General features: G+C 53.3%; 1 protein-coding gene across 1 annotated transcript in view; it reads left to right on the top strand.

Moving 5' to 3' along the window:
- Positions 1-12,696, top strand: part of ANO2 (anoctamin 2) — a 314,636-nt gene that overhangs the window by 350 nt on the left and 301,590 nt on the right. The window contains exon 2 of the mRNA XM_024733224.1: positions 200-526. Within this exon, the coding sequence (XP_024588992.1) occupies positions 200-526 (327 nt within the window). The remainder of the gene's footprint in view (positions 1-199; positions 527-12,696) is intronic.

Genomic DNA, 12,696 nt, shown 5'->3' with positions numbered 1-12,696 from the left:
GGCTGCACTCGGTATGGGGTGGAGGCGCTGCGGGCCCGTCGTGGCCGATGAACTGGGACCCCTCTGTCCTTTCCTTGGGGCCGGGAGGGCCTGGCTTCCAAGTCCCCCTCCCGGGGTGCAGAGCGCAAGGTCAGCCTCCCGCGCCTCTCGCCCCTCCCTCACTGGACCTCGCCGCCCGTGTCCTGTTCTTTCCGGCCAGGTCATCAACAACTATCTGGAGGCCTGCGAGCCGCTGTCCTCGGAGCCCCGTCTGAGCCGCCTGCACTTCCACGACAACCAGAGGAAGGTCGACTACGTGCTCGTCTACCACTACCGGAAACGCGGGGCGCACCCCGGCCACGGCTCCCCTGGCCACTCGCTGGCGATCGTCTCTAATGGCGAGACGGGCAAGGACCCCGACGCGGGGGCTCCCGGTGACATTGAGCCGGGGCCGCTCGACGCCCTGGAGGAGGAGAGGAAGGAGCAGCGGGAGGAGTTTGAGCACAACCTGCTGGAGGCCGGGCTGGAGCTGGAGAAGGACTTGGAGGTGAGGTCGGGCAGGTGGCAGAGGGTACGGGGTGGGATGGCTAAGCAAGCTGGGCTCCTGCAGGAAGCCTTGGCTTTGTTCTAGCGTTTGGCATTGTTTTTTTTTTTTTTTTTCTGGTGGGCAAACCAGATTTTTTTGCTCAAGGACTTGAGGAAGAGTTTTGAGATCCCAGGTGCTGGTGCTGGCGGTGGGGTGCCCATCTGCTCTGTGGAAGCTGGCTTAGTTAGAGACAGAAGACACGACATTTCTTGCTGGCTCGCCATCCTCTGACCTTTGTAATGGTTTCCGTCGAATGAAGACCTGGTTTGCCTGTTGAATTTTGGATTAAAATTCCTGTATAGAAGAACTACATTGTTAAGGAACGTGTGGGAATTCCCCGGCGGTCCAGTGGTTAGGACTCCACGTTTTTCACTGCTGAGGGCGTGAGTTTGATCCCTGGTCAGGGAACTAAGATCCTGCAACCTGCGCAGCCAAAAAAAAAAAAAGGAATGTGCTTGCCCAGGGCCTTCAGGGAGTTGGTTATTTGGGAACTGAACATCAGATATATTTTATCAACTTGTGAGCTGTATGTATTCCGACCTCTGAGCAGTAGCCAGCCTATGGAAATCCATGTATCTACATATTCGTCCGGCCATCCGTCCATCCATCCATTTTGTCACTTCTCCATCCATTTCTTCACACCATATGATCCTTTAAAGATGACCTGCCTCGCCATCCCATCCAAACTCATCTCCTCCCCCTCCCACCCTCCTGTGCTGGCTCCAGCCCATGGGCCTTTATGGGTTGTGTGTTGGTCACCGTTACTTCAGGGTCTTGGCGCTGGTTGCCCCCTCTGCCTTGGGCCCTCACTACAGCCTTCTGCCCGAATGTTACCTCCTTCCAGACCTCTTCCTTGACCGTCTTAGGCACAGTACTCCCAGCCCTATCATTCTGTTCCTTGACTCTGCTTAGCTTTTCTTCATCATACTGAGCACCTGAAATAACATGGTAGATTTGTTTATTTTTTAATCTGTGACCCTACTGGCTCCATGAAGGCAGGGGTCTTGTTTGGTTCACTGCTGTATCCCTAGCACCTAGGACAGAGTCTGGCACATAGTAGGAGCTTAACCAGTGTTAGTTGAATAAATAAGTGATGTCCTTGAGTCTCAGGTTCCTCATTTGCAAAATAATAGACGTCCTGCAGGATTGTGGTTTTATATGCCCCCTCCTTAGAAGGGGCAATGAAAACCTCTAGCACAACGTCTGGTACGCAGTAGATGCTCAATAAGTACTCATTATGATTATTGAAAAGGGTGTCATGCTGAGGAGCGGGGTGACATTCTCATCAGGAACCTGTTTTGTGAGGTTCCCATTAATGCCATCCCCAAACTGGAAGGGACCCCCAGAGGTCATTCACCCATTTTTTATGTGGCCCGGCTCAGACCCCTTGTGCGGACCTGTGCTGCTCATCCAGACTCTTAAACCGGGAGCCCCTTCTCTCATTATTTGCACCACTGTAGGGACATTGTTCTCTTTTAGGGCTACTCGGGGCTCCCTTGCAGTGGGGATGCTGACTTTGACTTTTGGAAATCCAGAGTTTGCTTGGTGCCTCTGATCGGGGTCTGGCGGGAAGGTTTCTTTGGGTAGCGGCGTGTTTGGAGGGCCATACGAGGAGCAATTGACACCACCACCATGGGAGGCTGCACCTTCTCTGGGTGTCAGGGAGTCAAGGAGGCTCAGGGAGCGGAGGCCTGGGCCTCGTGTGGCTGCTGAGTTGGGAGACAGTAACCTGCTCCAGAGCTGGACTCTGGAGTCTGAGTCCAGATGTTCACATCCCAGGCCTGGCATCTGCCAGCCTCACGACCCTGGGCAAGTGACTCGATCCTTTTGAATCGCAGTTTCCTTGTCGGTAAAAAGGGAGAAACAATACATTCATCATTGGTTTGTGGTGAAGATGAAATAAGACAACCAAGTAAAGTATCTGGAATAGTAACAGTGAGTGTTACTGCATTGTTATTATTGAGAGTTCCCAGATTTAGCAAATAAAAACTCAAGATGCCTAGTTAAATTTGAATTCAGATGAACAGCAAATACATTTTTTAGCTTACGTGTGTCCCATGCAATACCGGGGACATACTCGTACTAAAAACTTATTTGTTGCTAATCTGAAATTCAAATGTAACTGTCCTCGTAACTCCTCCTACTGCTGCTAGTATCGCCGCTGTCTTTGCTGCCCTCCAGCGTGTTTCATTTTGGTTGCTATTGGATTTTCCTGGCTTTGGCTGGGAACTAGGAGGGCCCAGAGCTAGCTCTTAGGACTGACTAGTGTTAGGTGGCGCTGTGGAGTGTGTCCTGGACTGTTGTTCCTGTTGTGTACCCACCCAAAGCACCTCCCTCCTGGCCCCTAGCCCGGGCTTCAAGGCTGACTTAACTGTTCTTTCTTGGGGCCTTTCCAAGCTACTCAGCCTTCCCCAAGTCCCTTCTGTCATCAGGGCCTCCACCACTCATGTAGCCATCGTGACCTCCTGTCTTGCAGTGTTTTTCTGGTTCTTTTTTCTTTCTCTTTTCTCAAAGTTAATTATTCTTACTTGCGTTGGCGCCTCTGATGCGGAGTTGAGTTAATTATAGTGCTCGGCCATGGTGCATTATTATCGATGTTCTGCAAAGGCCCTTCTTGTGACTTTTTAAAATACCCCCGGCCCTTCACTCCAAACGCCTGCTCCTTCCACAGGCAATCATTCCAACGCCTCGTGTTTCTGGGAAATGCATAGTGTCATTCTCACCGTATGCAATTTGTTTTTCATTTAAAAAATAGACGCTATTGTTTAGAACAGTTTTAAGTTTACAGAAACACTGGACAGAGAGCTGCCCTGTCCCACACACCCAGTCTCCTCTGTTATTAATATGGTACATTTGTCACAGTTAACGAGCCGATGTTGATACACTGTCATTAAGGAAAATCCCTCCTCTGTTCAGACTTCCTTAGGTTTTACCTTCTCTCTTTTTCTCCTCCAGGATCCCAGCCCAGATCCCACGTTATATTCAGTGTCATGTTTCCTCAGGCTCCTCTCGGTGGTGACAGTTTCTCGGAACCGTGTGCAGTTTTGATTTGCATAGAGGAGCTCTGTTTTACAGCCCATTCTGCTGCTTTCTTTTCCCCCCAGCACTATATTTTTCAGACCATTCATGTAATGCATGTGGACCTAATCGCTTTTTTCTAACCGCCGAGCGCTTGTTTACCTAGTCGCTCCCCGAATGATAAGAGCACCCAGTTGCCACCCAACAAGGTTGCGAATGAATTGTCACCTCCTTCAGGGCGGTGTCCCATCATCTGCTCCATCTCTTCCCCCCCAGCCCCCATGCCATGTTGGTGCTAAACCCCGAGAGCTGGAGACCGTGAGGATCTGAACAGCTTTCCTGGGGCCTGTGGGGGTCTGAACCGCGCTTCTGTGTGTCAGGATGCACCGCCTCTGGCCGTGAGCAGCAGCCTGGAACTGGCCCCTCACGGGGGTGGGACATTGCTCGGCTTCCCCTGGCGGCCGTTCGGAGAGCGCGTGCGGTGGCCCCACCTGCGCGGCTGTCTCCGCTCTTCCGGGCTGGACCGCCGGCTCTAGTTTCCATGGAGAATGTTCACTTAACCTTACAGGCTGAAAGAACTTTGCGGCCACCAAGCTCTACTTGATTGAGGATCGTGGAGTTCACTTCAACCCTAGTTGGTACCTGGCCGTGCTTTAGACAGGAGGAGAACTGACGTGTACTTTGCGTTTGGTGTTTCACTTTTCATTTTGTGTACGTATTGCCATGTATTGACAAGGTCCATGTTCGTATTTTAAAGACTATTCAGTATTTATTGGATGACTAAACCACAGTTGGCTCTGTTTTCTTACGTTTGGTCATTTGATTAGAATTTCCTCTAAAGACCTCGCTGGAGGGACTTCCCTGGCGGCCCAGTGGTTAAGAATCTGCGCTTCCACTGCAGGGGGCAAGGGTTTGATCCCTGGTCGGGGAAGTAAGATCCCGTATGCCACGTGGCGTGGCCAAAAAAAAAATTTAAAAAATAGAGACCCCACTGGAGGTGCCTGTGGATGACAGAGACCCCTGCATCCTCGCTGCCAGTTCGGATAAATGAGGGCCCCCTGTTTGGAGTTGAGCATCGCTGCCGAACGGGAGGCTGGTGCAAGCAGTTGAGGGACTCACCCAGCCTCGAGCCTCCAGACAGGCTGTAGAATGGGTGGGCTGAACAAGGCCTCCTGTGACTCACCTCCTCCCGAGCGCTCCCAGACCTCCTACCCTGAGTGAGACTGAGCCCGAGGGACAGAGGCAGAGACTCAGGTGGCACCGGGGGGAATCCAGAGCCTGGAGCATGCGATGCACTTGGTGGGCCTGGAGGTCCTGCTTGTGGGCTTGGCGGTAAAGACCTTCTCCCAGCCTGCAGGCCCGGAAACTCCAGCAGGCGTGGCCCCAAACTTCATCTCTGTGAGCAGCCGACGTTCCCAACTGGGAGTGGAGGGAGGGCATCGACAGGGAGACCAGGCGGCCCCTGCTCGGCGCTGGCCTCCTGGGATTAGGGCGCCAGAGGACCCATAGCAGGAGCTGCCTCTAATCAGCACACGGCCCTGCATCTCCGGCAGCTCTGTGGGCTGCTTTGGGCAGAGTCAGGTGTACAAGGGGCACGGTGCCGGCTGGCGAGCCCTGGAAGCCGACAGCTTCATTCAGAGTCAGGTGTACAAGGGGCACGGTGCCGGCTGGCGAGCCCTGGAAGCCGACAGCTTCATTCAGGAGGCGGAACCCTCCTCTCTGGCCTGGTGTCGGCTGGCAACCCAGGAATGACCAAGCTCCTCTCTCTCTGCAGAGAGGAGACCCCCTCCCGTCAAGGCAGAGGATGACTCTGACACCTGACCCTGCACCCTGTAGCCCTGACGCCTGACACGTCAACCCAAATTACTGTGCTGGCTCAAAAGGAGTCGCCTAGGGGGCCTCTGAGGTGTGGGACGTTGTGGCCTCCCAGTGGGGCTCATGTAGGGGGGAAGCTGGCGGCTGGGAAACTCAAAGGCTGCCCCGCTCTCCTCAGACCAGAGGCCACTGTTTCTCGACTTTGTCATCAGCCCTTTGCAGGGAGGAGCTTTCACACATCGGATTAAACAGCTGACGGGCACCTCCGTCCTCCTAGGCCCTTGGACAGTGGTAGGGCAGCTTTGGGAAATTGCTCTGTCTTTAGAGTGTGATTTTTTTTTTTTTTGCGGTACGCAGGCCTCTCACTGTCGTGGCCTCTCCCGTTGCGGAGCACAGGCTCCGGACACACAGGCTCAGTGGCCATGGCTCACGGGCACAGCCGCTCCGCGGCATGTGGGATCTTCCCGGACCGGGGCATGAACCCGCGTCCCCTTCATCGGCAGGCGGCCTCTCAACCACTGTGCCACCAGGGAAGCCCCGGCCTGTGGCTTTAAGGAAGGAAACTGTCTCTCCTGAGTGCCTTCTGTACGTCGCATAACGTGGGATCTCGCTTACACCTGTGCATCCTCTTTGAGTCTCCGTGAATATCCCGCAAGGCGGGTGTGAGTCCCATCTTTTCGAGGAGAGGAGGAGACAGGCTGGGAGAGGCTAGCGACTCAGCCACGGTGACATCTGCCGAGTGATCCAGCTGGGATTTCAACCCCAGCTGAGACCTTCTGGGGGCTTTGCCATCCCAGGGAGAAGTGACAAGCCCTTGATAGCAGTTTCCTATTTTTCCTTCCCCAGAATTCACAGAGGTTCTCTGCAGGGGCCTGGAGATATTGATCTAGAAAAGGGGCCTGCTTTAGGGGCACCTTTGCTTTGTCCTCCGTTATAGGGGCACAGGGTGGGCGCAGAGCAGTGACCACCACCAGTCTGGGCCTTTTGCTCTCCTGAAGGCTGCGGTGGCCTCCCCGAAGCACCAGGCCAGCCCGGGTGACCATTTCTCCTTTTATGGTATCAGTTTGCAGCCCTGCAGATTACAGACACTCAGACCTGCACTGTCTTCTCTCTTACGTGTATAATTTTCCTTTGCTGGGAAAACTAGGATGTAGGAGATGCCCTGATCCTTAGGAAAACCGTGCTGCTTGCTTTTCTAGGGTGACAGTGTCCCCTGGAGGTCTTCCTGTCCCTCGCAGGCTGTTGGGCGCTGGAGTGAGGGGAGCGGTGTATTTCTATGGGCTGGGGGTTCCCACACCCCTGTTGACGCCATCATAAGGTTAGTCTGTTTCCTCCTCAGGAATGGGATAGGGGTTTGCCTTCTTAAGGAAGGCTATAGGGAGTGCAGGGAATGTGGCATTTAATCACGCCCCCGTCCATCCTGTTTCCTGGCAATGCTGCTGCGCTCTCATGGGTGTGCGTGGCAGTCCCGTAGCTGTTGACTTGCACTAATGACTGGGGAAAACACGATGATTTCCCCCTGGCTTTGGATGTGTTCCTGTCTCACTTGCCCCACTCTGAAGCCGTGTGCTGGAGCCCAGGGCGTCTCACCTGCCTCTTTCCTGCCCCAAGGGAACTTCAGAGAACACAACAAAGACAGCTGCAGCAGCCCCTGCCCTCGGGACCGCACAGCTGAGCAGAGCAGAGCTGGGTGGACCTGATCTCCCAGGAGAGGCCTCCAGGCAGCCTGGGGTGGGGATTCAGAGAGAAGCAAGGAGGGCAAGTCAAGTCCCCCAAACCTGGGTGGGTGAATATCAATTTCCCTTTTCAGAGTTTGTAATTAAAAAATTAACATTCATGGACCGCATGGAGGTGCCTTAAAAAACTAAAACCAGAACTACCGTATGATCCAGCAATCCCACTCACAGGCATATATCCAGAGAAAACTATAATTCGAAAAGATACACGCACCCCGTTGTTCACAGCAGCACTATTTACAATAGCCAAGGTATGGAAGCAACCTAAACGTCCATCGACAGATGAACGGATAAAGAAGGTGTGGTACATATATACAGTGGAATATTACTCAACCGTAAAAAAGAATGAAATAGTGCCATTTGCAGTGACATGGGTGGACCTAGAGATTATCGTATTAAGCGAAGTAAGAAAGACAGAGAAAGACAAATATGTGACATCACTTACATGTGCGATCTAAAAAAACGATACAGGCGAACCTGTTTACAAAACAGAAACAGACTCCCAGACACAGAAAACAAACATGGTTACCAAAGGGGATGGAGGGGGACATAAATGAGTTCGGGATTAACATATACATAGCATTGTCTATAAAATGGGTAAACAACAGGGACCTGCTGTAGAGCACAGGGAACTAAACTCAATATCTTGTGATAACCTATAATGGAAAAGAATCTGAAAAAGAATGTATCTGTATGTATAACTGAGTCACTGTGCTGTACACTTGAAACTAATACAGCATTGTAAACTAACTAATCTTCAGTTATAAAAAAGAAAAAAAAATTAACATTCATTATTCTTATTTTATGCTCGTGGTGCCCCCACTGGGATGGCTGGACCATCTCTCGTCCCCTTGATGTAGGAACAGAGGTCCCTTGCCAGGCTGCTGGGGAACAGGGCTGTGCCTGGAGACCGGGTCTCCTCCCTCCTGTTCCCCCTCCCTTCTTACAGCGACTCTGCAGGGTGGTGTTTGGCTTACATGGCCCCGCTGCCATGCAGACAGACGCTGCCCGGGTTATCAAAGAAATGGCTCCGGTGAAAAGCGGGCCAAGGGTTTAAACAGAGTTAGAAGGCGCTGGGGGCTGGCTCTTTCTCAAGTCCTTTACGTCCGGGTGTCTTTCATCGATCAGTGAGCTTCTAGCAGTCCTAGGATTCTTCAGAAGCGGCTGGAAGGAGGTTCTGGGCTTTGATTATCCCATTCCCCGCTGTGGTAGCAGAGGGCAGGCATCAGCAGTTGACGTGCTGAAGGCTTCTGGCCTGGGCATCCCTTGGCCTGCTTGTGTTCTGCTGGTTTTCTGTTACCAGGGGTGATCTGTGAGGCACCCGGAAATGGGGTCTTGTGATACGTGAGCTGGAAGGGCTTGGAATTTCTCTCAGTTCCGGAAGAGAGTGGGAACCGAAGTCGAGAGGATGTGACTTGTACAAGCTCACGCTGCTGGTTCCGTCTTTGGCGGATGAGATCCTGATGGCAGAGAGTCTGTGCAGACAAATGAGTCATGCGGGAGATGACCTCCTTCTGTTAGGTCCATCTTGCTGGCAGCAGCCTGGTGTCTGGGCCTCCTTGCATGACTGTCGGGGGTCCGTGGCTGGTGCGTGTTCTCACTTAACACTGTGCTCTTCTGGGGGTTCAGTATTTTGTGTGTCACTCCTGCTTCTCTCATTTACGTCAGTCTCTGTATCTGGTGAAGAGAGGGTCGGGGACAGCCGGTCTCTATCCTGCTAATTATCCCTCTTCACAGCAGTGCTAGATATTTCGGTCTCTGAGACAAACGTGCAGAAAGAAGGCCTTTTTCCACTGGTCGTTTGATAAAGTCAAGGTCTTTGTCAGCCAGGGACCGCTTGGCTAGTCGCTTCAGCTGTAAAGATGCCCAAAAGGGAAGCAGCTGCCCGAGAAGACCCGCCGGGCTCCGCCTCTGGCCTCCTCTCTCCTGCCTCTCCCGTTAGCAGACGTTCACCTCCGAGGTGGGGCTGAGGCCTCTAGTCTGCTGGGCGAAGCAGACGTGACCACGGAGAGCCACACGGTCAGGTCTAAAAGTGCAGTTGCAGAGGTGGGAAGAGAGTGCTGGGAGAGTGACCCGGGGCCTGGGTGACCGGGAGAAGTTCCACTCCCGCCTTGAAGCTCTAACTGAATCACCTTCCCTCTCCCTGCCCCCAGATGCTCGGGGCCCAGCAGACCTGAGCGTGCTGTGTCTGCTACTTTTATCAGCGCTCCAGGGAAGATTCGCCCTCTGCAAGCTGGGACGCTGGGGAGGCGGGTGCAGGTTTGGAAGGCTTAGCTGACCTGGGTGTTGTATGTGGTGAGGTCTTTCTTGGAGCCTTTGAGGTCTGGAGACACCATTGGTTGTATCCGGTGCTTGATCGACGGTGAGGATGTTCTGGGCCACCAGCCTTACGTGTCCCCCTCTCTTCACTGCAGACTGTTTTCTCAGTGTTCTCAAAAACTGTACTGATAAAGTCAATTTTCTCAATTTAAAATTGTTCTTACGTGTCTTTCCCTTCAGCCTTCGGGAGCTGTTAGCACCTGGCTGCCAGTGTGTACTTGGTGAGGGCAGAGGAAGTGGGTGAGAAGGAGAAGAATATTAATGGGGAAGCTTAGAGTTGGCCCATCAGGTTTAATTTTGCATTTGATTTTGGTGGTGATTTTCTGTTGCCTATCCTATGAGTTCTTCCACTAAAATTGGTCCCAGTTTGAATGTTGGAATTAAGCATGTTGGTGTTTTAAGGACTTTCGTGAAGGGTTCTGCAAGGAACACTGTGACCTGGGCGTGTCGGCCTGGGAACAGACAGCTCCTCGCTGTGTGCTCTGCTGAGAAGCCCGGCTTTCCTGAATGAGCCAGGGGTGAGTGGATGGCGGGTCTGAGTAGGGCCGTGGCCTTTGCCCCGGGGAGATAACGCGCCTGTTTACATCCAGGCCACAAGCAAAAGCGACAGGGCCCCCAGTGTGCTCCCTGCCTCCCCTGTTCTGTGCATCGGGACTTCAGGGAGGATAGGCCGAGGGGACAGCGGGAGCAAGAGGAAGGAGAGCTGGCAGGATTGTCAGCCGTTAGCCGGCCGTGTCACTGTCTTCTGAAGCAGACGTGCACGGTGGAAACCCCGCCCGCTCTCGCCCTCGTCCCTCCTCCTCACCCAGGAGGTTGGCTGAGGCCAGAGTGCGTGAATCTCCCCTGAAAGGTTCGTGGAAGTGGACGTGTACTGCATGGGGCTCCTGGGGGACTCCGGGTCCGTCCCCACATCTTCCAGCGTGAGATCACTGCCCCTCAGGCATCGCTGGTTTGGGAGTCCCTCTGCTGTCTCCCACCCGTGACGGCCAGCAGCCCGACTCTCTGTCCAGCTCCGCAGTTGTGGGGCCGGGCCGTGGGCCTAGGCTAGGTGACCGCCGGTATTCTTGTCACTGTCTCGTTGTGTTTCCGCTGGGGGATGGCTCGCCGTCAGGTGTCGAGAGGTGGGAGATAGCTGCCTGTGGATCGCTGCCCCTCCTCTCTGAGCTCCTCCAGCCCCGGGGACTTAATTCATCCACCGGCCCTTGGAGGGTCGAGGTTTCCCAGGCCTGGGAGAGCGCCTGCGGGGTTTAGCACGTTTTCAGGATCGGGAAGTCAGAGGAGTGGGATTTGGAGGGTGTGCTGACGGGTCGTGTTTTCTTTGTCAAGTGCAGACTGGGAAACGACCAAAGGCTTTGGAGCTGAAGCCCGGGGCCCCGGCCTGGGGGGGATTTGCTGCTGGAACCCTGCCCACGCTGTGCGTTGCTATGTCCTGCGCTCCGGGTGCAGCTGGAGGGGATGCATTCAGACCGACTTGGGCCAGGGCCTGGGAGCAGGGCTGTGCTGGCAGAACATTTAGAAGACCAGTGGCTCTGGGCGGGAGTTATCTCCTGCTGTCACCTGGACTTCTGTGACGGCAGAAGGTAGAGGGGAGAAATCTGGAGCGCAGAGGGCGACAAGCCGGGGTCACGGGCGTGGGCTTTGTGCACGTTTCTTAGCCACGCTGGGCCAATCTTCTCATCTGAGCCCTGGAGCAGCCCCTTCCACGGGTGAAGATACTTCACAGGCTGCAGAATGTCCTAGGAAGAAGGGCCATCACTTCCCCAGGTCTTTGTAGGAATGGTGTGGGCTTGCTTCTTGCATCGGGCTTTCCTCTTTGCCACGGGCCCAAGTTGGCTCTCCCACCTGCCACATTTTGCTTTAATTTTCCACGATTTGTACCCTTCCTGTGAGCTGGGTTGAACTTCCTTTCCATTTTCTGAGTGAATGAACATGACAGTGTGTGGATTAGGCCTCCCCAAAGGGAGGAGGTGCGGGGTGTTTGATGTCTAGTTGGGGGAAGAGATGTAATCACGAAGGCTTAGATGCTGATTGCTTCTTTTCTGGGTTCCTCTGGCCAAAGGGTCTCACAATTTCAGTTATTTTGGTACTGTGGTCATGATCTTGAATACCCCAGCTCACCTGTTTCATGATAAATAGTAAATAGCCATTTGCTATTTATGCTGTTACTTGCTGAATGTTTTTGCTAAGTTCACTTTTTAAACTTAAATTTATTTTAAAAGGAAGTACTGTGTCATTATTATCAATGGAAAACCAGCACATCAATAAATAGAAAATACCTTCAAAACTAAGCCACAGCGGAAACACAGCAACATCACTGGTTTGCAGCGGGACGCAGTTGGCTGCAGAAGGTCCGAGGCTGGGGAACAGAGGCTCACTGTCTGTGGAGAAGGCGGCTTATGACGTCGTGCACTTAAAACTAGCATGATGCTCTATGTCAGTTGTACCTCAATTACAGAAGCAGGAGAAAAGGTTGAAAGAAAGAAGGAAGCTTAGGTGGCGTCAGAGAGCTTAAAGATGTACTGACATCAAATGGAGACTTTATCTTTGCAGATAATTGAAAAGGGACTTTTGAAAATGTTATCTGGGGCTTCCCCGGTGGCGCAGTGGTTGAGGGTCCGCCTGCCGATGCAGGGGACGCGGGTTCGTGCCCCGGTCCGGGAAGATCCCACATGCCGCGGAGCGGCTGGGCCCGTGAGCCGTGGCCGCTGAGCCTGCGCGTCCGGAGCCTGTGCTCTGCAACGGGAAAGGCCACAACGGTGAGAGGCCCGCGTGCCGCAAAACAAAACAAAAAAAATGTTATCTGGTGCTCTTTTGTGTCTGTCCTTAATCTAATGTTCCTTGTTCTTGGGCAGAATTACCAAAACACTTAGTTTTGCGCCCTCTGGAGCTTCACTTATCCCCAGATAGATTGAAGACTTTGCGAGCAGAGATTGTGTTTTATTCCTCTCTTGTTTGTACAGTGTCTGACACATAGTAGATACTCAAGTGTGTTGAATTGGCTCAAAGCATAATGTGTAGCAAAGGCAGTACATGGTGGAGTTGTTCAGGGGAGGGGACCGTCCCCAAGAGCTGGAGTTGGCAGGGAAGGCTTTCCCAAGAAGAGAGACCCTGCTTCCTTTCCCTGAGCCCTGCTCCCACTCTCCGCAGCCTGGAACCCTGCCCGCATTTCCTTCCCCCCTCACCCCCTCTCCACCTTCCGGCTTCTTCTGCTGCAGCTTCCCCAGCCAGGGACAAAGATGCCGT

Source organism: Neophocaena asiaeorientalis, unplaced genomic scaffold (genome assembly GCF_003031525.2).
Source record: "Neophocaena asiaeorientalis asiaeorientalis breed wild unplaced genomic scaffold, Neophocaena_asiaeorientalis_V1.1 scaffold150, whole genome shotgun sequence".
Lineage (NCBI taxonomy): Eukaryota > Metazoa > Chordata > Mammalia > Artiodactyla > Phocoenidae > Neophocaena > Neophocaena asiaeorientalis.
The sequence above is the reverse complement of the archived record's forward strand: the minus strand, read 5'-3'. Positions and strand labels throughout refer to the sequence as shown.